The sequence below is a fragment of the Bufo bufo genome, chromosome 3, assembly GCF_905171765.1.
Source record: "Bufo bufo chromosome 3, aBufBuf1.1, whole genome shotgun sequence".
NCBI classification, from domain to species: Eukaryota; Metazoa; Chordata; class Amphibia; order Anura; family Bufonidae; genus Bufo; species Bufo bufo.
Genome location: NC_053391.1, coordinates 573,642,580 through 573,669,835, shown reverse-complemented (window position 1 = coordinate 573,669,835; position 27,256 = coordinate 573,642,580). Strand labels below are relative to the sequence as shown.

At 42.4% G+C, this 27,256-nt stretch overlaps 1 protein-coding gene across 1 annotated transcript in view; it reads right to left on the bottom strand.

Annotated features, from left to right (window-relative positions):
- SHMT2 (serine hydroxymethyltransferase 2) overlaps positions 1–27,256 on the bottom strand; it is a 106,822-nt gene that overhangs the window by 7,965 nt on the left and 71,601 nt on the right. The window contains 5 exon segments of the mRNA XM_040425720.1: positions 11,579–11,686; positions 15,136–15,229; positions 15,231–15,298; positions 15,890–15,917; positions 15,919–15,984. Coding sequence (XP_040281654.1) covers positions 11,579–11,686; positions 15,136–15,229; positions 15,231–15,298; positions 15,890–15,917; positions 15,919–15,984 — 364 coding nt within the window.

Sequence of the window (27,256 nt, the reverse complement as noted above, 5' to 3'; positions counted from 1 at the left end):
ATTTATGGCCCTGATTCTGTAGTTTGCAGAAACACCCCATACGTGGTTGTAAATGGTTATATAGCCACACGGCACAGCATAGAACGAAGGGAACTCCATATGGTTTCTGGAAGGCATATTTTGATGGACTGATTTTTTTTTGACACCATGTCCCATTAGAAGCCCCCCCTGATGTAGCCTAGAAACTCCAAAAAAGTGACCCCATCTAAGAAACTACACCCCTCAAGGTATTCAAAAGTTACTTTACAAACTTTAACCCTTTAGGTGTTACACAAAACTAAATAGCATATGTAGAAACAATTTTAGAATTTAAATTTTTTGTTACCTTGCCTCAAAAAAGTGTAATATAGAGCAACCAAAAATCATATTTACCCCTAAAAAAGTCCCAAAACAACAACCACCTTATCCCGTAGTTTCCTAGATGGGGTCACTTTTATGGAGTTTCTACTCTAGGGGTGCATCAGGGGGCTTGAAAGGGTACATGGTGTAAATAAACCAGTCCAGCAAAATCTGCCTTCCAAAAACCATATGGCGTTCCCCTTCTTCTATGTCCTGCCATTTAGCCAAATAGTAGTTTACGACCACATATGGGGTGTTTCTGCAAACTACAGAATAAGGGCAACCCATATTGAGTTTTGTTTGGCTGTTAACCCATTTTTTCCAGTAATAAAGTAAGGGTTAAAATGGAAAATTTTCCAAAAAAATTTAATTCCAAAATTGTTTCTCCATCTGCCATTAACTCTTGTAAAACACCTAAAAGGGTTAAGTTTGTAAACCCAGTTTTGAATACCTTGAGGGTGTACTTTCTTAGATAGAGTCGCTTTTTTGGAATTTCTATTCTAGGGGTGGCAAGGGGGGGCTTGAAATGGGACATGGTATAAACAAAACCAGTCCTGCAAAATCTGCCTTTCAAATCCATATGGCGTTCCCCTCTTTCCATGTCCTCCCGTTTGGCCAAACAGTAGTTTACGACCACATATGGGGTGTTTTTGCAAACTACAGAATCAGGGCAACCCATATTGAGTTTTGTTTGGCTGTTAACCCTTACTTTATTGCTGGAAAAAAATGGGTTAAAATAGAAAATTTTCCAAAAAATAGAAATTTCTAAATTGGTTCTCCATCTGCCATTAACTCTTGTGGAACACTTAAAGGGTTAACAAAGTTTGTAAAAACAGTTTTGAATACCTTGAGGGGTGTACTTTCTTAGGCTACTTTCACACTAGCGTTCGGGGCTCCGCTTGTGAGTTCCGTTTGAAGGGGCTCACAAGCGGCCCCGAACGGATCCGTCCAGCCCTAATGCATTCTGAATGGATGCGGATCCACTCAGAATGCATCAGTTCTGGCTCCGTTTGTCCTCCGCTCCGCTCAGCAGGCGGACACCTGAAAGCAGCTTGCAGCGTTCAAGTGTCCGCCTGGCCGTGCGGAGGCAACGGATCCGTCCAGACTTACAATGTAAGTCAATGGGACGGATCCGTTTGAAGTTGACACAGTATGGCTCAATTTTCAAACGGATCCGTCCCCCATTGACTTTCAATGTAAAGTCAAAACGGATCCGTTTGCATTATCATGAACAAAAAAAAAAAAAATTTTTTTTTTTTTTTGTTCATGGTAATGCAAACGGATCCGTTCTGAACGGATCTAAGCGTTTGCATTATAGGTGCGGATCCGTCTGGCACATACTAGACGGATCCGACCTAAACGCAGGTGTGAAAGTAGCCTTAGATGGAGTCCACTTTTTTGGAATTTCTATTCTAGGGGTGCAAGGGGGGGGACTTGAAATGGGACATGGTATAAACAAAACCAGTCCTGCCAAAATCTGCCTTGCAAAACCCATATGGTGTTCCCCTCCTTCTATGTCCTCCCGTTTGGCCAAACAGTAGTTTACGACCACATATGGGGTGTTTCTGCAAACTACAGAATCAGGGCAACTCATTTTGAGTTTGTTTGGCAGTTAACCCTTGTTCTTTTCCTGGAAAAAAATTGATTATATTGAAAATTTTTCAAAAAAATCAAAATTCTTAAATTTTATGTCCATTTGCCATGAAGTCTTGTGGAAGACCTAAAGGGTTAACAAAGTTTGTAAACTGTTTTGAATACCTTGAGGGTTAGTTTTCTAGAATGGGTTTTTGGGTGGTTTCTATTATGTAAGCCTCACAAGTGACTTCAAACCTGAACTGGGTCCATAAAAAGTGGGAATTTAAAGATTTCTGAAAAATTTCCAAATTTGCTTCTAAACTTCTAAGCTATGTAACATCTCCAAAAAATAAAATATCATTCCCAAAATGCTACAAACATGAAGTAGACATATGGGGAATGTTAAAGTCATCACAATTTTTGGGGGTATTACTACGTATTACAGAAGAAGAGGAACTGAAACTTTGAAATTTACAATTTTTTGTAAATATGGTATTTTTTTATGCAAAAAATTTAACTTTTTTGACCCAATTTTAGCAGTGTCATGAAGTACAATATGTGACGAAAAAACAATCTCAGAAGGCCTGGGTAAGTCAAAGCGTTTTAAAGGTTATCAGCACTTAAAGTGACACTGGTCAGATTTGCAAAAAATGGCCTGGTCCTTAAGGGAGAATAGGGCTGTGTCCTTAGAGGGGTTAAAGAGACTATCCCATGATGTAGAAAAACGAAATACATGAGCTAGTACATGACAATATCTTCCTAAGAAAACTACAACCAGCCCTGCACGCCACATGGAACCAGAGCTTCCCCCATTTATTCTTCCAACTGCTATGCTAGATACAGCCAGTCCATAAAATATTGGACATCGACACAATTCTAACATTTTTGGCTCTATACACCATCACAAGGATTTGAAATGAAATGAACAAGATTGCTTTAACTGCAGACTGTCAGCTTTAATTTGAGGGTATTTACATCCAAATCAGTGAACGGTGTAGGATTACAACAGTTTGCATATGTGCCTCCCACTGTTAAGGGACCAAAAGTAATGGGACAGTTGGCTACTCAGCTGTTCCATGGCCAGGTGTGTTTTATTCCTCATTATCCCAATTACAATGAGCAGATAAAAGGTCCAGAGTTCATTTCAAGTGTGCTATTTGCATTTGGAATCTGTTGCTGTCAGCTCTCAAGAGGAGATCCAAAGAGCTGTCACTATCAGTGAAGCAAGCCATCATTAGGCTGAAAAACAAAAACTAACCCATCAGAGAGATTAGCAAAAACATTAGGCGTGGCCAAAACATCTGTTTGGAACATTCTTAAAAAGAAGGAACGCACCGGTGAGCTCAGCAAACACCAAAAGACCTGGAAGACCAAGGAAAACAACTGTGGTGGATGACCAAAGAATTCTTTCCCTGGTGAAGAAAACACCCGTCACAACAGTTGGCCAGATCAAGAACACTCTCCAGGAGGTAGGTGTATGTGTGTCAAAGTCAACAATCAAGAGAAGACTCACCAGAATGAATTACAGAGGGTTCACTACAAGATGTAAACCATTGGTGAGCTCAAAAACAGGAAGGCCAGATTAGAGTTTGCCAAACTGACATCTAAAAAAAGCCTTCACGTTCTGGAACAACATCCTATGGACAGATGAACCAATATCAACTTGGTACCAGAGTGATGGGAAGAGAAGAGTATGGAGATGGAAAGGAACTGCTCATGATCCGAAGCATACCACCTCATCAGTGAAGCATGGTGGTGGTAGTGTCATGGCGTGGGCAATGTATGGCTGCCAATGGAACTGGTTCTCTTGTATTTATTGATGAAGTGACTGCTGACAAAAGCAGCAGATGAATTCGGAAGTGTTTTAGGCAATATTATTTGCTCATATTCAGCCAATGCTTCAGAACTCATTGGACGTGCGCTTAACAGTGCAGATGGACAATGACCCAAAGCATACTGCAAAAGCAACCAAAGAGTATTTTAAGGGAAGAAAGTGGATGGTCATGCAATGCCAAAGTCAATCACCGGACCTGAATCCGATTGAGCATGCATTTCACTTGTTGAAGACAAAACTAAAGGGAAAATGCCCAAGAACAAGCAGGAACTGAAGACAGTTGCAGTAGAGGCCTGGCAGAGCATCACCAGGATGAAACCCAGCGTCTGGTGATGTCTATGCGTTCCAGACTTCAGGCTGTAATTGACTGCAAAGGATTTGCAACCAAGTATTAAAAAGTGAAAGTTTGATTTACGAGTATTATTCTGTCCTATTACTTTTGGCCCCTTAACAAGTGGGAGGCACATATGCAAAGTGTTGTAATTCCTACACCGTTCACCTGATTTGGATGTAAATACCCTCAAATTAAAGCTGACAGACTGCAGTCAAGGACATCTTGTTCATTTCATTTCAAATCCATTGTGGTGGTGTATAGAGCCATAAATGTTAGAATTGTGTTGATGTCCCATATTTATGGACCTGACTGTATATCAGCTGCACCTCAGGAGGCATGTCCTTTCTGGCTGCAAGCTTTCTCCCTGTAACTGTCACAACCGCTAACTGTAAATAGGGCTGATGGCAGTTGAATGGTGAACTGAGCACGTGGCATCCACCTCAGCAAGGTGGACAGAAAAATTAAATGCTTACCTCATCACCTCCCATTCCTAACCCCACCTCCCGTTACATGAGTGACAGAATCTACAGATCCTACCTCCTCCCGAACTCACGTTCCCAAATCCCGCGCATGGCAGAACCAGTCACCTCACACTGAGTCATATAATGTATACTGCGCCAGCTGCGAGACTTGAGAAGAGAAGGGGTGGAGAGGAGGCAATCGTAGAGGGGGTGTCTTATTCGTTTGTGGGAACGGCTGCACTCCAAGAGTCAGGGAACGCTGGACTCATCTCTGAAGGATGGAGAAGACAGGACTCATCTAAGGTGCATTTACTTATATGGCGGGAACATTTATTTTAGGTTTTTCTCTGAACAGATAGCTTGTTCAGAATTGATTTTAATAATCATTATTAATGTATTGAAAAGTATTTATAGAAAAGTCAGTGGATAAATAGGCTTAGAAAGTGATGGCAGGGATATTCCCAGCTCAGCCATTCATGGCACAGATCAGAACATCCGCCTTTTTTCTGCACATGGGGTGCCTGGAGTTACAAGCCAGCCAGGTGGACTATGCTACGCTGTTCCCTTACGTCCAATAGAAGCCACAGAAACAGAGCAGCCCAGTGAACTACACCATTTCCATAACTTGGGACCTATGGCAACAGAGCAGTGCAGACAGGCAGCTGTTTCTATAACTCTGACCACCCTGGATGCCACCAAGTATTCCCGTAGCCATGAATAGCTGAGATGGGAATACCCCTTTGAAGGGTTTCTGTCACCTGAAAAATGGGTATTAAGCTGGCTGACATTAGCGATGTGCTAATGTCAGCTGAACATAACTATATTAGTGCCATCTCACGGCCTAAAGCCTTTATTGAGAAAAACAAACTTTTATAATATGCTAATAAGGCTCTAGGAGCAAGGGGGAAGGGGGTTGCACCTGCTCCTAGAGGCTCAGTTTGTCCTCCTCTTTTCACGGCCTTCTTCTCCTGATTGACAGGGTCAGGCAGCGCTGCTCTCCTCCCGCCAGCAGTGTCTGCAGGGTAAATCTCGCACCGTTCATTATTCGGCGCAGGCCGAGCGTCCTTCCCTCACTGCGTATGTGCCAAATACTGAACGGGGCAAGATTTACACTGCAGACACGGCCAGCGGGAGGACTAGTTACTTCACCACAATGAGCCATAGTGCTGCCTCATCCTCCACTCTGCTGGTCAGGAATCATGATCCTGAATACAGGTGAATCTCTGTGGGAATGGAGATGGTGAGGAGACATGAGTTAAAGGGGTATTCCCATCTTAATGATCACTGTTAAATCTGTTAATGGTTTAACAGTGATCATTTTTCTAAATATATTTAATTAACTAATTCTCACCCTTAGAAGAAAATGAACATATACTTACCTGACTGTTGTCTTCCGTCTCCCCTGGTTACGGCCACCGCTCTTCTCAGGAATCGCGATGGCCGCGCTTGCGCAGACGACTTCTTCTCTTCTCCTGGCCGGCCGCGCGCAGTCCCAAAAGCGCACACCGAGGCCGCGGATGCGCTATGGTGATTTCTTCCTGGCCAGTATAGTATACTTGTGGAAAAATTAATCCAGCTCACCTTCCTGGTCTAATGTTTAGTCCCGGCTCCAGAGGCCCTAGGGGAGTGTTCCCGTAGCAGGCTGCAGATAAGTAAAGAAGGATCCCGGAGACAAATAGAGTTCCTCTGTCAGCTCTTCTTTATTGTTCACTTATAGTTGACAGACATAACCATCAAGTACACGGCAGGAACATTGACGCGTTTCGGCTGAGTACCCTTAGTCGTAACAAATTGCTAAGTGTGGCCCTTCAATATAAAGGAGTTGGAGTACCCCTCCTCCAATAGCGAGGAACGAGTCTCAAACACCATAGGTTGCTGCACACTTTGACACACCTTTTCGTTTGTTGCATCAATCACAGTTGTAATTGATGACACACTGTGTGGACCTTTCTCAGGACATATTAACCCTGGATTAACCAGTGTCTTCGTTCAATAACAAGAAAGCCGCACAGTGTGAACGTATCATTGTTCCATCAATTAAAAGCATATAATACATACAAAAACTAGATACAAAAACAATAACAAACACATATGACCTTTCGCCTTCCGGCATGTTGGAATCCATTGTATAACAGCAGATAAATAAGCGGATTCATCTGAAAACCTGATAGTAAGTAGCAAAAATGATAAAAACCTTGCAATCATGACGGCAGGCTGAGATTTTTGCTACTTGCAAGTAATACAGATGGAATATATAACAAAGAAAAATACAAGACTTCCAAAATATCCTGGGTGCGCTATATTAGAAATTTTCATGCACAGTCAGGATAGATAGAGAAAACCGCCCTGTCTGACCAGCGTCCCAGAGCGGATGAACAGAGATGTGTGCAAGATCCAGACATTACATGCTGCCAATGTTAATTTATTGCATAAGATCACTCAATTGGGAGTGTATGTCCTATCACATTATATTATGTAATATACATTAAGAGCAAACCACATAGCTATATAGCTTACTGGTAAATGTATATTAGTTCTTTTTTCAAAGACCTACTGGAACCCTGGTGCCTAATCTGAAGATCCAGTAGGCCTCACGGAGAAGAATTTTCTAGTATAGTATACTTGCTAGGAAGAAGTCACCAGGGCACATGCGCAGCGGCGTGCGTGTTCAGTCCAGCGCGCGGCGCGGCCGGGAGAAGACTTCAATCAAGATGGAGCCCGTCCCCTGCCGAAGCCAGGAAGTGGACAGCGCGCCGGGAGAAGGTAAGTATAAAACTGCGTGACGAGAATACCCCTTTAAGTGTGGCTAATGAGCAGCAGCATTTGTTTACCGTCTCCATTACCACAGCCCCACATTACCACAGTCTGTTCTGTCCGTCCTCTGTACTTCATGTCTCCTCTGAACTAAATTCCCCAGAGATTAAGCTAAAGTTCTTATCTGTATTCAGGATCATAATCCCTGACAAGTAGAGCAGAGAGGAAGATGAGGCAGCTCTTTACCTCAGTGTTGTGAAGGAACTTGTCTTCATGTGTGATCAGGACAGGTTTTGTGCTGTACTAATGGTACAGCGGCCATTTTGTTTGCCCTGATGATTGTTCCCCAGACAAAATAAGCCATTATAACTAATGAAAGGTATTTGAGAATATATTTATAATAAAGTAATATTTGAGTATTAAAATTTTCTTAATTCCTGGAGAACCCCTTAAGGACGCAGGGCGTACCGGTACGCCCTATTTCCCGAGTCCTTAAGGACTCAGGGCGTACCGGTACGTCCTAACTTTAAATGAAGATTCCGGCGCCGCGGGGGTTAATGGGAACGGGATGCCGGCTGAAATCATTCAGCCGGCATCCTGTCACAACGTCAGGGGGGGGGTCATGTGACCCCCCCTATCTGCGATCACCGCAAACCGCAGGTCAATTCAGATCTGCGGTTTGCTGCGCTTTCTGCAGTTTCTGATCCCCGCGGTCCCTGAACGGGGGAGTTGTGGGCGGTGAGGCAGGCGGGATCGCGATCCCCCGCCCGCCTCCTCTTGAAAATTCGTTGGTGTACAGTGGGTATACCAGGGTGTCAGCACATTGCTGACACCCTGGTATAAACGGCTGACATCTGTGCAGATGTCAGCCGTTTAACCCTTTCCATACCGCGGTCCGTACGGACCGCTGTATGGAGAAAGTTAACAGTAAGAGGGAGCTCCCTCTCCCATCGGGGGGCTGCAGTGCCTTTGCAGCCCCCCGATGGAGAGGGAGAGAGCTCACAGACAGCCCCCTGACAGCCCCGTCCTTACCCTTCCCCGTCTGCGAAGTTCTGACCACTACTGAGCAGACGGGGAAGGTTCCCATGGTAACAGGATGCCGTCTCAGGCATCCTGCTGTCCATGGTGCTGAACAGATCTGTGCTAAAGGCAGAGATCTGTTCAAAGTGTAAGTAAAATACAGTACAAAACACTATATAGTGTACTGTACTGTATTATACACAGACATCAGACTCACTGGATCTTCAAGAACCAAGTGTGTCTGGGTCAAAAAAAAAGTAAAAAAAAAAAAAGTAAAAAAAAAAGTAAAAATCAAAAAAACACATTTATCACTGATTGAAAATGAAAAAAATAAAATTCCCTACACATGTTTGGTATCGCCACGTCCGTAACGACCTGATCTATAAAACGGTCATGTTACTTTCCCCGCACGATGAACGCCATAAAAATAAAAACTATTAGGAAATTGAAATTTTGCCCACCTTACTTCCCAAAAAAGGTAATAAAAGTGATCAAAAAAGTCGCATGTACGCCAAAATAGTACCAATCAAACCGTCATCTCATTCCGCAAAAATCATACCCTACCCAAGATAATCGCCCAAAAACTGAAAAAACTATGGCTCTCAGATGAAAACTATGGCTCTCAAAATGAAATCATTGTGTAAAACTTAAATAAATAAAAAAGTATACATATTAGGTATCGCCGCGTCCGTATCGACCGGCTCTATAAAAATATCACCTAACCTAACCCCTCAGATGACCACCGTAAAAAAATAAAAAACGGTGTAAAAAAAGCCATTTTTTGTCATCTTAGGTCACAAAAAGTGTAATAGCAAGCGATCAAAAGTCATATGCACCCCAAAATAGTGCCAAACAGTAGTATCATCCCGCAAAAAATGAGACCCTGCATAAGATAATTGCCCAAAAACTGAAAAAACTATGGCTCTTAGACTATGGAGACAAACATTTTTTTAGTTTTAAAAATGAAATCATTGTGTAAAACTTACATAAATAAAAAAAAAATTGTATACATATTAGGTATCGCCGCCTCCGTGACAACCTGCTCTATAAAATTACCACATGATCTAACCTGTCAGATGAATGTTGTAAATAACAAAAAAAAAAACGTGCCAAAAAATCTATTTCTTGTTACCTTGCCGCACAAAAAAGTGTAATATAGAGCAACCAAAAATCATATGTACCCTAAACTAGTACCAACAGAACTGCCACCCTATCCCGTAGTTTCTACAATGGGGTAACTTTTTTGGAGTTTCTACTCTGGGGGTGCATCAGGGGGGCTTCAAATGGGACATGGTGTCAAAAAAAAAAAACAGTCCAGCAAAATCTGCCTTCCAAAAACCGTACGGCATTCCTTTCCTTCTGCGCCCTGCCGCGTGCCCGTACAGCGGTTTACGACCACATATGGGGTGTTTCTGTAAACTACAGAATCAGGGCCATAAATAATGAGTTTTGTTTGGCTGTTAACCCTTGATTTGTAACTGGAAAAAAATATTAAAATGGAAAATCTGCCAAAAAAGTGAAATTTTGAAATTGTATCTCTATTTTCCATTAAATGTTGTGCAACACCTAAAGGGTTAACAAAGTTAGTAAAATCAGTTTTGAATACCTTGAGGGGTGTAGTTTCTTAGATGGGGTCACTTTTATGGAGTTTCTACTCTAGGGGTGCATCAGGGGGGCTTCAAATGGACATGGTGTCAAAAAAACAGTCCAGCAAAATCTGGCTTCCAAAAACTATACGGCGCACCTTTCCCTCTACACCCTACTGTGTGCCCGTACAGTAGTTTACGGCCAAATATGGGGTGTTTCTGTAAACGGCAGAGTCAGGGCAATAAAGATACAGTCTTGTTTGGCTGTTAACCCTTGCTTTGTTAGTGGAAAAAAATGGGTTAAAATGGAAAATTAGGCAAAAAAAATGAAATTCTCAAATTTCATCCCCATTTGCCAATAACTCTTGTGCAACACCGAAAGGGTTAACAAAGTTTGTAAAATCAGTTTTGAATACCTTGAGGGGTGTAGTTTATAGAATGGGGTTATTTTTGAGCGGTTTCTATTATGTAAGCCTCACAAAGTGACTTCAGACCTGTAGTGGTCCCTAAAAATTGGGTTTTTGTAAATTTCTGAAAAATTTCACGATTTGCTTCTAAACTTCTAAGCCTTGTAACATCCCCAAAAAAAATAAAATATCATTCCCAAAATGCTACAAAACATGAAGTAGACATATGGGGAATGTAAAGTCATCACAATTTTTGTGGGTTTTACTATGTATTACAGAAGTAGAGAAACAAACTTTGAAATTTGCAAATTTTTCAAAATTTTTGGTAAATCTGGTATTTTTTTATGCAAAAAAAAAAACTTTTTTGACCCAGTTTTAGCAGTGTCATGAAGTACAATATGTGATGAAAAAACTATCCCAGAACGGCCTGGGTAAGTCAAAGAGTTTTAAAGTTATCAGCACTTAAAGTGACACTGGTCAGATTTGCAAAAAATGGCCAAGTCCTTAAGGTGAAATAGGGCTGAGTCCTTAAAGGTTAAGCTCGATCTCCATAGAGATGCAGCACTGTCATATGCGGGCAGTATGCTTTGTGGCTTAGCAGAACATCTTATGGCACAGAATATTACACATGGTTAGGCCACAACACAATGCAAGACCAGAAGCTTTTGCGTTGTCTGTGCACTGGTCAATCTGAATGAGAAGCCTATTGGCCAAAAATGATCAATAATAAAATAAAAAAAACAAAGACAACAAAGTCACTTATGTTGGGTGCTACACTGGTTTTTGGTGTAAAAAGAGGTCGCCAGACCATGTTTTGCAACTTTTCGAACACCTGTGCGACATTATTTTGTCAAACTGGTGTTTTTGTGCAGCGATGGGGCGCAGCATGGAACGGGCCGGGAATCGGACCCACCACATTTACCATCTTTTACAGCTGGAAACAGGATGAAAACGACTCTAGTCGGGGCTGGAGCATAGTCATAAATTCGGTTTCTCCACCAGTGCAGGGGGGAAACAAAGACAGGCGTAGAAAAGACATTACATATGAATGCCTTCTGTTTTTCACACAAGCCCCATTCACTTCTATGGGGTCAGGGCTGCGTGAAAATGCACAAAATAGAACACGTTGCGATTTTTTCAGAATGCAAAAATGTATACAGACATGTACACAGACCCATTCAAATGAATTAGTCAGGAAGCAGTCCGGATGCTATGCGTTCACAAGAACTTCCTCGTGTGAAAGAGCCCTTATAGCCATTTTCACGTACCTGTCTTGCTCTTCACATCAAGTCCAATAGCAATTCCTTGGTCAATAAAATCAACCACTTTTTTGAAGTCGTCCTCTTTAAAATTGCGGGAGGTGAGAGCAGGGGCACCTAAAGAAGAACGACAAGATTAAGCTGCCTTGTAGCGTCATATAATTCACTCATTCCTTGGAAAAAGACCTAAAACTAAAATAGTAAGCGCCACACATGGTCTAAAAAGAGCTCGCAGCACTCTTCCTCTATTCTTTGCTCACTGCATTCACCAAAGACCAAACCCAATATGGAAGGTTCTGCTACTGTAGATATTTTTCACGTGCACGTCCACAATCACGTCTTCCAGATGTCGGTGTGTGTGTGTCTCAGAAAGCCGCTACAAATAGCGGTAGACACCCGTTCTGCATATTCTGTTGAAACTAGTGAAACCCAGTTACATTTTAGGAAAAGTGAGTTAAGCATTTTTTAAAGCTAAAGCCGGCGACATCAGTGGCAAGACCGAAACCGATGAAACGGTGAGGGCATGTTCACACAGAGGTTTCTCACGCTGGATTTTGGTGCAGATTCTGCACCCACAAACTGCACTAGAATTTTATGACAATCATCTCCATTGACTGAAATGGGAAACCTGCTGGTTCCTATACACACACAGCGCTGTTTTTTCCCCCCCATTTGTGGTTTTCAAAATTGTGGCATGGAGAATAGAAGCCACATACATTCTTAGTGCGGATTATTCATCAAATCCAAAAACTGAGCTGGAATAAAAATTGCATCCAAAAAAAAAAACCCAAAGAATCTTGAAGCGGTTCCACATCAGTTTTTAACTTTTCAGCACACAGAAAACCCAAGTGAACATGCCCTGACAGTCTCACAAAACAGCTGGCGACACAAGGTTCCCGGGTGGATGAAACAGTTGTGGATAAGAAAAAATAAAAAATAAATTAAAAAATAATTAATTTTTTTTTTAAAGTGGAGATGTAGCAGTTTTCTCTCCTTTTATGTTTCAGCCCTGAGTTGAGATTCAAAAACTGCATTAAAAAAACCTGCTTGCGTGGCAGCACCCTTAGGTACCTCTGGCCCAGCTGTCACCCAGGTGCCGCACGAGTCAAGTGTTCCCGCATTCTCTAGGTAATTGCACCTTGCCCGTGTTTGAAGGGCTGCCTGATCTACACTTTGCTGAGTCAGCGGCGTGAAGCTGTAATTGCTAGGTGGATGAATCCAGCAGATGGATTGATAAGCTGCAGCATCTTTATGAACAATTACAACTATAAAAGCATGTACCAGGATTTATGTTTACATCACCAAAATCCCCGAGGGGAAAACATTGGAGAGCGTTTCCAGTCTTTTTATTTTTACATCCTTCGTACAAACAGTGAAATCGGTGCAGATGTATATAATAATTACTTTTAATTGTGTTTTCAGCAGAAAAAGTAAAGGATTTGTGAGACAAAACATCAAATCTAGTCATATCTGGTCAGTTGTGAGGCTACAGAAATGCAGGGAATCCTGGGGGAAGTTCACTGCTGGCAGCCCTCCAAAATAAAGCCCCTCAGGGCGCCCACTAAAACCAACAGGCATTTATTTTTGAAAGCGGATAAGTTTCATCTCTTTAAAGTGACACTCCGATTTTGACCGCATCATGGAAATTGCAGTAAGGTAGCATCCATTATGCAAAACTGTCTCCCTACAGTCACGTGACCCAAACTGACTTGCCGATTCACGCAGAATCTACTGTGTAGAATGGAGGTCTCCTTGTCTATGTAAGTCTATGAGACTCCCATCCAGGCCCTCAGACTTGCATAGAAAAGGACACTACTGGTCTACACGGAAGCAAACAGGTCAGTTTCCTGATCAAGTGACCAACCTGCGGACCCAAATGGAGGCTATATTACCTAGAAGAGGTGCATGGCGAGTCATTTCACCATACTGGTTTATATGATGCCCTGTACGAATAGGCAAAATAATAAAATAAAATTGTTGAGGTGTCGCTTTAAGAGGAGCTCTAACCTCTCCTGACATGACTCTCAGAAAATACCTGCAATCCCCATGAAATAATTCTTCAGCAGCTTTTGCTCCTCTGTTATTCCTCCTGGAATTGTATGCACAAATTGACGACTGGAGTAACCATTCCCCTGGTCAATGGGTTGCTTCCCCCCATAGCCCGACAATGCCCATTCAGCACTGATGACAGACTGTGTAGGGAAGGTAATACCCAGTTCTCAGTTTATTTGTACATTAGACATGTCAGAACATTAACACCTAGTGGTCAATTTATTCATACATTTCAAGTAGGAATAACCGAGGAACAGCAAAAAAAAAATATATATATATAGATAGTAGAATTACATACTAAAACAAACATGTCCAGAAAGCTGACGTGTCCTCGAGTATTATAAAACATTGGCTACCTGGAGCCACCATTAGGGGGAGCTGACTGCATTTGAATTTATGCAGCTCCCACTGAACTCATCATGTGGGAAAATACATGTGCTGCATTTTATTCCGCTTGGATGCCATTTCTACCACCCAGGGGGGCTAATAGGTAGGGGTCTTAGGTCTCGTCCACATTTTCATTTTTAACTGACGAGTGCTGTCTGCATTTTCCATGGCCAGCACACGTACCCATTGATTTGAATGTCTGTTCACACATCAGTTTCTTTTTTACCGACGATGGGTCAGTAAACAAAATAATCATGAAGACATGCACTACTTTGATCCGTGATGCAGACCAAACATGCTCATTGAAAGTCTATGGGTCTGTGAAAAAATCACGGCCACAACACGGATGGCATCTGTGTGACGTCCGTGGTGCATCCACTTTTCACTGAAGACTAATAAAAGATGCTGTGGAAATTAATTTTCAGGTGAGCAATGTCCGTGGATTACGGATGACACAAAGACCAAACTGATCCTTCACGGACATTTTCACGGATAAAACAACGACCCTTTTTCATGGACTTGAAAATGAATACGGAAACGTGAACAAGGCCTTACTCGGCTGGACCCCTGACAGCAGCACCATCTTGAGCTGATCGTTTGAGTGCCCAAAGGACACTCAATAGCACCCTGGAGGCGTTGCTTCATTTAAAGGGCTTATCTACACAAATCTCTTCATAGTCCATCAGTGTAATGCAATTTTAAAGGGATGTCCCATATTTAGGAAACTTATCATCTATCCACTGGATGGGGGGGGATACATGTCAGATCGGAGGAGTTCTGCCCCCATAATTAAAGGGGTTGTCCTATTAAGACAAGCTATCCCCATCCATAGGGCTAGGGCATACATGCCTGATCGGCAGTAATGAGAAAGGGGGGGCCGTGGTCCTCATATGATTGGAGTGGCAGACACACATGAATATCCGACGCTCCATTCAACTCTATAGGAAATCCGGAGATAGCCCCCCATTCTCGTCACTGATGTTCAGACACGTATCCCTTATACTGTGGATAGGGGATAAGTTGTCTTAATAGGACAACCCCTTTAACTGAGGGAGACTTAAAACGTAGATCCTGTCCATTATTTGTCATAGTTTCTGCTCCTGGTTGTGACAATTTCATAGACTTACCCAGCCTTAGGCCACCAGGAGTAATAGCGCTCTTATCTCCAGGACATGTGTTCTTGTTGGCGGTTATGGACACCAGCTCCAGCACCCTCTCAGCCCCGGGCTCCATCCAGACCCTTGGGCCTCAGGTCTACTAAAACCAGATGGTTATCGGTACCTCCTGAAAAGGGATGGAAAACTATATGATCAAAGCCCAACTAAGAATCAATGGCCCTGATTTATCACGCCTTCACTCCAGAAATTCTGGGCTTCAAAGAGTCGCAAAATAGGCTTTTGCAACTTTTTTTGGCTCACTTGCGCACAAATTTAGTGACTTTTTGTATTTTTACACTATTCACTCCAGTTTTGAAATATGGACTGAAAGTGGCTGTTAGCCATGTTAATGAGTTTCACTCCAGATTCAATCACCGAGACTTTTTTTTTTTAAGTCACAAAAAGTCCTGTTCTCTCTCCAGTAGGAGGGTGGAGTAGGAAAACTGGTGGAGCTCCTCTAGACAAAAGTGTTAGGTCTAAGGATAACACAAATTTATGAAATGGGCGAACATTGATAAATGTGGCATAAAGTACTCAAACAGAACTCAAGCAAAACGGACTTCCAAATATTCCCCCTCATGAAAAACTCCCCTTAATGAAATCTAGGCCCTTTCCCTAAACTTACAACACAGATTTGACTGCACTGAAAACAGGCAAATCTTATACATATGAGGATAGAAGACACAGACCGATGGGGGTATTCCAGAATCCCTGTACCTGACATCAAGCGTGTAACCCTTCTGGAGCAGGGAGGGCTGCCATGGCCTTGGCATTTTTCAGCGTCTGCACGGCATATTGCTGGAACATCGGAGAACTGGCCTGTGGAGTCAAAAAACAAATTTTCTTTTGCATCATTATTTGATTCGCTATATAATCTGAAGCATTATACAAAACGAAAAAACCTCAACAAGGTAATCTGGAAATGTTAGAGACAAAAAACTAGGTGGAATGAAGGCGAAGAAGAACCATGGAGAACCAGAACATAACCACAGCCAAAGATAGAGTGTTCCCCATTAAATGAAACTAAACTAGAGGCAGGGGGGTTTAAAGAGGACTGTCGACCCTGCTGAAATGTCTGTTTTAGTAAATAACTGTGTTCCATATTAAAGGGCTCATACACACAAACGTATTTGTTTTCAGTGTCCGTTCCCATTTATTTATTTGCGGCCCGTATGCGGAACCATTAACTTCAATGGGTCCACAGAAAAAAAAGAAATTACTACGTAGTAGTAGGTCATACCTCAGGAAGGGGTTATGCAGTTATGCACATTTGGCATCTGTTTTGAGCCATTTCTGTCTTAGATATGTTATTTTAGATGGAAAAAATATATAATCCTGCACGAAGCATTTCCTTTTTTTCCAGTCTAAAATAACGGATGTCAGACGGAAAATGCAAAATGTGCATAACAGGTGCTTAAAGTATAGGATACGTTTTTTTTTTTTTTATGCATCAGAAAAACGGAAAAACGAACGGTGATGTGAACCCGGCCTAATTAGTAAATCAACACAGAAGCCGCAGATTCCATCTTTTTATAGTCACTTATATTTTAAAGAAAAAAACAGCTACTTCCTCTCAGACAAGGGATCTGTCTGTCCCTGCAGTCAGCAATTAATGGTTTCTGGGGGTGAGGCAGTGTTTTTTTGGTTCTGCAGTATTGCATCGGGCCGCTGTCACATGTGATTATAATAACTGAATTCCCTATTCGGAATCACCTGCCTGTGGTTGCTCGGCCAGCATCGGTGCTTCACACACAAGGAAGAAGCGTTATTCCATTTAACAAGGAAAGGGTTTAATTAAAGATATCCGAGCGTCTGCATTCGTGAAGCGGGTAGAAAAGGAGGTCCACAATGTGTGTGCGAACACAGATTTACACCGCAGACATATATAGCCTGGGCAGCTTCCAGAAAGACACCTTATGGCTGTATTCACGTGTTTTTCACAGCAATTTCTTGGGCCATTTTTAAAGCACGCAATGGACATCTCTTCCAAATGTCTTTATTAAAATAGCTTCTACAGTTTTTCCTCTGCCAGATTTCACTTTCGTTGTATCTGCAGACACTGCTTCCTTCTTCTCAGTGAATCTAGTCAGAGAGCTGCTCTGATGGCTGGAACCAGACTTGACTGTAAAGGAAAGATCCACTAACCAACTTCCAGTGCTGGCTCCCTGCTTCTTCTCCTCCAGGCCTCCCTCAATGTCAAATCCAGTTTGACATCGCAGTAGCAACCATGGCCACAGCGGTGACTGGTGACAAATGGTCAAATGACACATGGGGATCCAGTCTCTGCTGCGGCTAGTGACTGGATGCGGGGATAGTAAAATGGATGTTGACATCAAGGGAGACTAGCAGGGGCATCAAAGGCCTGGAGGAGAGGAGGCCGGGCACCGGGGAAGCAGTCACGTAATCTTTCCTTTACAGGGCAATCTGTCATCAGATTTTATACCGATGACACTGGCTGACCTAGTTACATGTGCACTTGGCAGCGGACCGCATCTGTGTTGGCTCACGTGGTCATATGTGCCTGCATTGCTGAGAAAAATTATGTTTTAATGTATACAAATGAGCCCTCTAGGAGCAACAGGGGCAGCGTTACTATTATAAGCTCAGATCTCTCTACAACTGGTGCACCTCTGCACTTTGATTGACAGGGTCTGGCATGATGATGCTTTCACGGCCTAAAAGAAGATATGGCTGATGGCAGTTGAAGGATGGAAATGAGCTTGTGCGACCAGCTCAGTAGGTGGACGTGTACATTACTATACAGATTAAACACCAGGGGCACCATTATGTTACAGTACAAAGTATCTCACAACTGGAGCATTTTTGCAACAAAGTACATTACGAAAGTAACTAGTTTTTCATTCGGAATTATATTCAAACAATATTTAAAGGGGTTCTGCAATTTGTTTAAACTGATGATCTATCCTCTGGACAGAACATCAGTTTCTGATCGGGGGGGTCTGACACCCAGGACCCCCGCCGATCAGCTGTTTGAAAAGGCAGCGGCGCTCCAGTAGCGCCGCAGCCTTCTCACTGTTTACCGCTGGCCGAGTGACGTCACGACTAGTATCACTGGCCTGGGTGCAGCTAAGCTCCGTTCCCTTGAATGATACAAGTCGTGACGTCACTCGTCTAGCGGTAAACAGTGAGAAGGCCGCGCGCTATGGAGTGCTGCGGCCTCTCAAACCCCCGATCAGAAGCTGATGATCTATCCACAGGAGTAGATCAGTTTAACAAAGGAGGGAAAATAGGGTGCAGTGGCTCCACTTCTCGTACCAGCTGGAAATTGTGCACAACCCTTGCGACCTACCCCTAGTCGCAGAAAGAACAAAATGGAAATGTATCAAGTGGTAGGGGGCACTCAACCACCTGGTACCAGATGGACAAAGTCATATAACCGTATTATATCAGATATTTATTGAGGATAATAGTGGAGGGATCCACTTCAATGGATGGCTAAAAACAGCAAATAGACAATGTAGTATTAAAAACATAAAAAAACATTACATCACACTAGCGCCAACAAACAAAAGTAATAAAAGCGTAAAAAATATCACTGGATGCTCCTAATATTGAGTTGTGTATATAGGAGCCCAATCGTTGGAGCTCAAGGGCTCTCTTGTATGGGACAGATAAGTCCATATGGGTCCACAATGCCGTGAACAATAAGACCTCCAGATGGTTTGGGTGTCCAAATAAAACAACAATCTCTTGTGTGAGATACTGATGGCGGAAAGCGTTAATGCAGCCTGCTTCTTAAATACAGTTGCTCCGCTTGAGGGGCATGCGCTATGGTAGGTGTACGGTACTGAAAGAGGACATGAGCATAAGTACATACATATTAGTTGCTTTGTGCCATGAGTACTTTACCCCTCCAGAAGGCGTTTAATCCAATTGTAGTTCACTTGGACGCCAAGTGTATCAAGGACCTTCTGTCTTGTTCCACGTGATCCCTGGTCATGTGATCGGGGGATGTCCACGTGATCAGAGGGGAGAGTTCAGGAGGCTGGATTAGCCTAGATGGTTTCGCTAGTTAGGCGCACGCCCGTTGAACTAGACCTAAAGTAGAGCTGGTAATTGTAGTACTTGTAGCCACAGATGTATTAAGTGGGATCCCTTAGATGCTGCTTTAAAACCAAACGCGTTTCAGGGTCTGAACTTGCCCCTTCCTCAGTGGTCAACAGCATAATGAAATATCTGTCCTTTTATAGAGGATTTCACCTGGATGGAGGAGGTTCCTCTTTTACAGGGATACTTGAAAAAACAGGACTGGAGCTCACTTATTGCGATGTGCCCTATAGCTTGCACCTAATGCATACCAAAGTGTGATTACAATACAAGTGACTCTTAGATACAATGGTCCAAGGGCTATTAGAAAAGCAAATTAAACATAGTTATATACTCTGACATATAAAAAAATGTAATGTACAGTCGTGGCCAAAAGTTTTGAGAATGACACAAATTAGTTTTCACAAAGTTTGCTGCTAAACTGCTTTTAGATCTTTGTTTCAGTTGTTTCTGTGATGTAGTGAAATATAATTACACGCACTTCATACGTTTCAAAGGCTTTTATCGACAATTACATGACATTTATGCAAAGACTCAGGGACAGATTTATCATTACTCTGACAGCTCACTCCACTTTAACATATGGCTAAAGTCAGTTTTAGCCAAGTCAGATTTATGATGGGCTCTTTAAGACTGTAATAAATGTGGTTTGACGGTAGCAGTTTATCCGTCAGTAAGCAGCTTTACAAAAGTCGCACATTTTTACGAAAAAGTCGCACGCTTTTTATGAAAAAGTCGCATGTTCTATTAAAAAGTCTCATAAGATAAGCATGGTCCTCACTGGAGTGAAATTGCGACTTTTTTGCGACTTTTTTAAATAGTCCCCAATAGTAAATCTGTCTAGAGATTCATTTACATAAGAAAACACGCCCACTTTCAGAAAACTGGCGAGCATAGTGCAGAGCAGAAAAAAGTCGCAAATTTGTGCGCAGTTTTAGCGTTTGGGACTTTTTTTTTGGGACTTTTTCACTCCATTATTCTGACCTGAGCTAATGATAAATCTGGCCCTCAGTATTTGCAGTGTTGGCCCTTCTTTTCAGGACCTCTGCAATTCGACTGGGCATGCTCTCAATCAACCTTCTGGGCCAATTCCTGACTGATAGCAACCCAATCTTTCATAATCACTTCTTGGAATTTGTCAGAATTAGTGGGTTTTTGTTTGTCCACCCGCCTCTTGAGGATTGACCACAAGTTCTCAACGGGATTAAGATCTGGGGAGTTTCCAGGCCATGGACCCAAAATGTCAAAGTTTTGGTCCCCGAGCCACTTAGTTATCACTTTTGCCTTATGGCACGGTGCTCCATCGTGCTGGAAAATGCATTGTTCTTCACCAAACTGTTGCTGTTGGAGGGTGTTTTGGTACCATTCTTTATTCATGGCTGTGTTTTTGGGCAAAATTGTGAGTGAGCCCACTCCCTTGGATGAGAAGCAACCCCACACATGAATGGTCTCAGGATGCTTTACTGTTCGCATGACACAGGACTGATGGTAGCGCTCACCTTTTCTTCTCCGGACAAGCCTTTTTCCAGATGCCCCAAACAATCGGAAAGAGGCTTCATCGGAGAATATGACTTTGCCCCAGTCCTCAGCAGTCCATTCACCATACTTTCTGCAGAAGATCAATCTGTACCTGATGTCTTTTTTGGAGAGAAGTGGCTTCTTTGCTGCCCTTCTTGACACCAGGCCATCTTCCAAAAGTCTTCGCCTCACTGTGCGTGAAGATGCGCTCACACCTGCCTGCTGCCATTCCTGAGCAAGCTCTGCACTGGTGGCACTCCGATCCCACAGCTGAATCCTCTTTAGGAGACGATCCTGGCGCTTGCTGGACTTTCTTGGACGCCCTGAAGCCTTCTTAAAGGGTTTCTATCACTTCGTATGCCATAATTAGCTCTCAGACACTAGCGATCCGCTAGTGTCTGCTCTGGCCAACCATCCTAATATAAGAGCTTTTTGGGCAGCCGTTTTGCTAAAAAAATAACTTTTATAAATATGCTAATGAGCCTCTAGGTGCTATGTGGGCGTCATTAGCACCTAGAGGCTCCATCTACCTTCATACACAGCCACCGCCCAGCGCGTCCCTCCAGCCCGCCCATCTCCTGATGAATGCGATCCTCCGTGTGACGCAACGGACGAATTCTCGCGCATGCGCCGTGCGCGGCTGTATTCGGCGCATGCGCAGAGAATGTCTGACCGCTTCCCTGCTCAGACATCTCCACTGCGCCTGTTCCTTGGAGCACTATGACGTCATCGGCGCAGTGGAGATGTCTGAGCAGGGAAGCGGTCAGACATTCTCTGCGCATGCACCGAATACAGCCGCGCACGGCGCATGCGCGAGAATTCGTCCGTTGCGTCACACGGAGGATCGCATTCATCAGGAGATGGGCGGGCTGGAGGGACGCGCTGGGCGGTGGCTGTGTATGAAGGTAGACGGAGCCTCTAGGTGCTAATGACGCCCACATAGCACCTAGAGGCTCATTAGCATATTTATAAAAGTTATTTTTTTAGCAAAACGGCTGCCCAAAAAGCTCTTATATTAGGATGGTTGGCCAGAGCAGACACTAGCGGATCGCTAGTGTCTGAGAGCTAATTATGGCATACGAAGTGATAGAAACCCTTTAACAAGAATTGAACCTCTTTCCTTGAAGTTCTTGATGATCCTATAAATTGTTGATTGAGGTGCAATCTTAGTAGCCACAATATCCTTGCTTGTGAAGCCATTTTTATGCAACGCAATGATGGCAGAGACAGAGGGGATATGATAGAAACTTTTAAATACATAAAGGGAATCAACAAGGTAAAAGAGGAAAGAATATTTAAAAGAAGAAAAACTGCTACAAGAGGACATAGTTTTAAATTAGAGGGGCAAAGGTTTAAAAGTAATATCAGGAAGTATTACTTTACTGAGAGAGTAGTGGATGCATGGAATAGCCTTCCTGCAGAAGTGGCAGCTGCAAATACAGTGAAGGTGTTTAAGCATGCATGGGATAGGCATAAGGCCATCCTTCATATAAGATAGGGCCGGGGGCTATCCATAGTATTTAGTATATTGGGCAGACTAGATGGGCCAAATGGTTCTTATCTGCCGACACATTCTATGTTTCTATGGCTGCACGCGTTTCTTTGCAGGTCACCATGGTTAACAATGGAAGAACAATGATTTCAAGCATCACCCTCCTTTTAACATGTCAAGTCTGCCATTTTAACCCAATCAGCCTGACAATGATCTCCAGCCTTGTGCTCGTCAACATTCTCACCTGAGTTAACAAGACGATTACTGAAATTATCTCAGCAGGTCCTTTAATGACAGCAATGAAATGTAGTGGAAAGGTTTTTTTGGGATTAAGTTGTTTTCATGGCAAAGAAGGACTATGCAATTCATCTGATCACTCTTCATAACATTCTGGAGTATATGCAAATTGCTATTATAAAAACTTAAGCAGCAACTTTTCCAATTTCCAATATTTAGGTAATTCTCAAAACTTTTGGCCACGACTGTACACTTAATAAAACAATGTAATGTACACTTAATAAAATCACAAAGCAATAGAAAAGTGTGACACAGAATATCACATATCAGATACTGAACTTTCTTGGAACACTAAATTTGAAAAAACGCCACAGCGATTATTTGTATAGAAAAACGCTGCTGCGATTCTTCAAGGTGCTGTAAATATTTTGCGTACTTCTTACATTCTAAGAAATTATATCTTGTCTAGAGCTTGTATAATTTTCTATCCTATTGACCATAAACAGGTTATTCCAAGACTCCATATATAATTCATCATCACATGTATGTTGTTCCGTGTCTGGACCTTTAATTTCTCAAACTTAAGTGGATCGGATAACTACATTGTTTATCCGATCTGCAAGTGGTCTCATTCTTTGCAAAGGACAAGGATGATACATTCATGCGATTCTAATATGTTATATATTCATGTGTGATTTATAGGATAAATAAAATGGAATTTGTTTAATGTGAATGTGACCCATGTATGTAGATGGATAGAAATATAATATATATATATATATATATATATATATATATATATATATATATATATATATATATATGGGAGGGAGAAAAAAAATGGATCCCTATAGATGGCGATGATACCTATGTGATGGATGGGAATATAGAGTGTGACTATAATTGCCAAACATCCCATACCAGTACTTGAAATATACATAGTGTGGTAGTAGTAAGAGATAGTGGGCAATTGTCGGACAGGAAGGGGGGGATCGAGGTGCTGGCAAAACAGCCTGACACTCGATGCCCCATTGCCGCCCGACATGTACCCCACAATTTTTTTTAAAAAGCCAAACAGTTCAAATTCAGCATTTAAAACCAAATGGCATGATAGTATTAAATTCAAAGATCCTCCTTGATTCAGTGCGTGACATTTTGGCGATATGATGCCCGCCGCGTTATTCTACCATTCAATGCCCACTACAAATCAGTAGATAAAATTCTCAGGACCCATTGGCACCACCTTTTAGGTGATAAAATCATTGTTAGTACACTGACCCACAAATAGTCTATACTAGAGCACCCAATTTGGGCCTACAATTGGCGCCCACAGTTAAGAATAGGACCACACAATGATTCCAACTGGCTCAGTTTTAAGGGATTCTTTAGGTGTGGAAGATGTAGCAATTGCCGCATCACAACATTTCCAAAAAAACAAAAACAAAAAAAAACAACACATGTATCCAGACCACCCAAAACTCCTTCACATTCACAATAAAAGATGGCTTGACATGCGATTCAACGGATGTAATTTACCTGCTTGAATGCCCTTGTCGGAGGCCGTATATAGGTAGGACAAAGATCCCTAAAAACAAGAGTATCTGAGCATATAGCTAATATCAAAAGGGGTTTTTGAGTCTCACACAGTATCATTACATTTTAAAAACGTTCATAATAGCGATCGATCCTTGTTAAACCATGGCGAGGCGGGCATCATATTGCCAAAATGTCACGCACTAAATCAAGGAGGATCTTTGAATTTAATACCATCATGCCATTTGGTTTAAATGCTCAATTTGAACTGTTTGGCTTTTTATAAAAATTGTGGGGTACATGTCGGGCGGCAATGGGGCATCGAGTGTCAGGCTGTTTTACCAGAACCTCGATCCCCCCCTTCCTGTCTGACAATTGCCCACTATCTCTTACTACTACCACACTATTTATGTATATTTCAAGTACTGGTATAGGATGTTTGGCAATTATAGTCACCCTCTATATTCCCATCCATCACATACGTATCATCGCCATCTATAGGGATCCATTTTTTCTCCCTCTCCCACATATTTCTATATATATCCATCTACATACATGGGTCACATTCACATTAAACAAATTCCATTTTATTCATCCTATAAATCACACATGAATATATAACATATTAGAATCGCATGAATGTATCATCCTTGTCCTTTGCAAAGAATGAGACCACTTGCAGATCGGATAAACAATGTAGTTATCCGATCCACTTAAGTTTGAGAAATTAAAGGTCCAGACACGGAACATACATACATGTGATGATTAATTATATATGGAGTCTTGGAATAACCTGTTTATGGTCAATAGGATAGAAAATTATACAAGCTCTAGACAAGATATAATTTCTTAGAATGTAAGAAGTACGCAAAATATTTACAGCACCTTGAAGAATCGCAGCAGCGTTTTTCTATACAAATAATCGCTGTGGCGTTTTTTCAAATTTAGTGTTCCAAGAAAGTTCAGTATCTGATATGTGATATTCTGTGTCACACTTTTCTATTGCTTTGTGATTTTATTAAGTGTACATTACATTTTTTTATATGTTGGAGTATATAACTATGTTTAATTTGCTTTTCTAATAGCCCTTGGACCATTGTATCCAAGAGTCACTTGTATTGTAATCACACTTTGGTATGCATTAGGTGCAAGCTATAGGGCACATCGCAATAAGTGAGCTCCAGTCCTGTTTTTTCAAGTATCCCTGTAAAAGAGGAACCTCCTCCATCCAGGTGAAATCCTCTATAAAAGGACAGATATTTCATTATGCTGTTGACCACTGAGGAAGGTGCAAGTTCAGACCCCGAAATGCGTTCGGTTTTAAAGCAGCATCCAAGGGATCCCACATAATACATTTGTGGCTACAAGTACTACAATTACCAGCTCTACTTTAGGTCTAGTTCAACGGGCACGCGCCTAACTAGCCAAACCATCTCAGCTAATCCAACCTCCTGAACTCTCCCCTCTGATCACGTGGACATCCCCCGATCACATGACCAGGGATCACGTGGAACAAGACAGAAGGTCCTTGATATACTTGGCGTCCGACCGGGTTCATCCAAGTGAACTACAATCGGATTAAACGCCTTCTGGAGGGGTAAAGTACTCATGGCACAAAGCAACTAATATGTATGTACTTATGCTCATGTCCTCTTCAGTACCGTACACCTACCATAGCGCATGCCCCTCAAGCGGAGCAACGGTATTTAGGAAGCAGGCTGCATTAACGCTTTCCGCCATCAGTATCTCACACAAGAGATTGTTGTTTTATTTGGACACCCAAACCATCTGGAGGTCTTATTGTTCACGGCATTGTGGACCCATATGGACTTATCTGTCCCATACAAGAGCCCTTGAGCGCCAACGATTGGGCTCCTATATACACATCTCAATATTAGGAGCATCCAGTGATATTTTTACGCTTTTATTATTTTTGTTTGTTGGCGCCAGTGTGATGTAATGTTTTTTTATACTACATTGTCTATTTGCTGTTTTTAGCCATCCATTGAAGTGGATCCCTCCACTATTATCCTCAATAAATATCCGATATAATACGGTTTATATGACTCTTGTCCATCTGGTACCAGGTAGTTGAGTGCCCCCTACCACTTGATACATTTCCAGTTTAAACAAAGTGTAGAACCCCTTTAAAGGGTTTCTGTCACTAGAATTTTCTGTATTATACTGGCTGACATTAGCGATGTGCTAATGTCAGCTGCACCTGACTCTGCTATTCTAATGATTCTCCGTGCCCCCGTTACTGCAGAATTCTTTTTATAATCTGTAAATGAGCCTCTAGGAGCAGGGGGAGTGTTGCTCCTGCACCTAGAGTCTCCCGTCTCCCACCTCAGGTCACGCCTTCCAAGTGTTGATTGACAGGGCCAGGCATCGTTCACATCCTTCTGCCTGCCCTGGGGAAATCGCGCGCTGTTCGGTATTCTGCGCAGGCGCGGTGAGGAAGCTGGCAGCCTGTGAGCGTCCTTCCCTCACCGCGCCTGCGCAGAATACCGAACGGCGTGAGATTTCCCCAGGGCAGGCCGAAGGATGCGAACGATGCCTGGCCCGGTCAATCAACACTTGGAAGGTGTGACTTGAGGTGGGAGACGGGAGACTCTAGGTGCAGGAGCAACACTCCCCCCTGCTCCTAGAGGCTCATTTGCAGATTATAAAAGTAGGAATTCTACAGTAACGGGGGCACGGAGAATCATTAGAATAGCAGAGTCAGGTGCAGCTGACATTAGCACATCGCTAATGTCAGCCAATATAATAGTGAAAATTCTAGTGACAGAAACCCTTTAATGGTGACACGACCCCTTTAATTTTTTTAATTCAAGAAATGCAACAAGGTATTCATGTTTCAAATGACAATTTCATTAAAAGAAGGCAATTAATTATCATTCCATCGTTAATCCATATATTGAAACCCCGGGATGTATAAATCATGATAGAGATTAGTCATCCTAGGAGAATAGTGTTAGATGAACAGTGAGACAAGTCACAGCACATGACTATATGGTGATTTATTAAACGGAAAGAAATAAGTACAGTAACAAGAAATGAGATAGAATAGCTGTCACTTATGCAGCATTGATTATGGACCCAAGGCAAGGGTAGTAGAGAAAGAGAGGAGCAACTTTAACCAGGATAGAATAATAAAATAAGTTACATAAAGCACCCTTAAAAGGGTTGTCTGGGTTCAGAGCTGAACCCAGACATACCCATAACTTCACCCAGGCAGCCCCC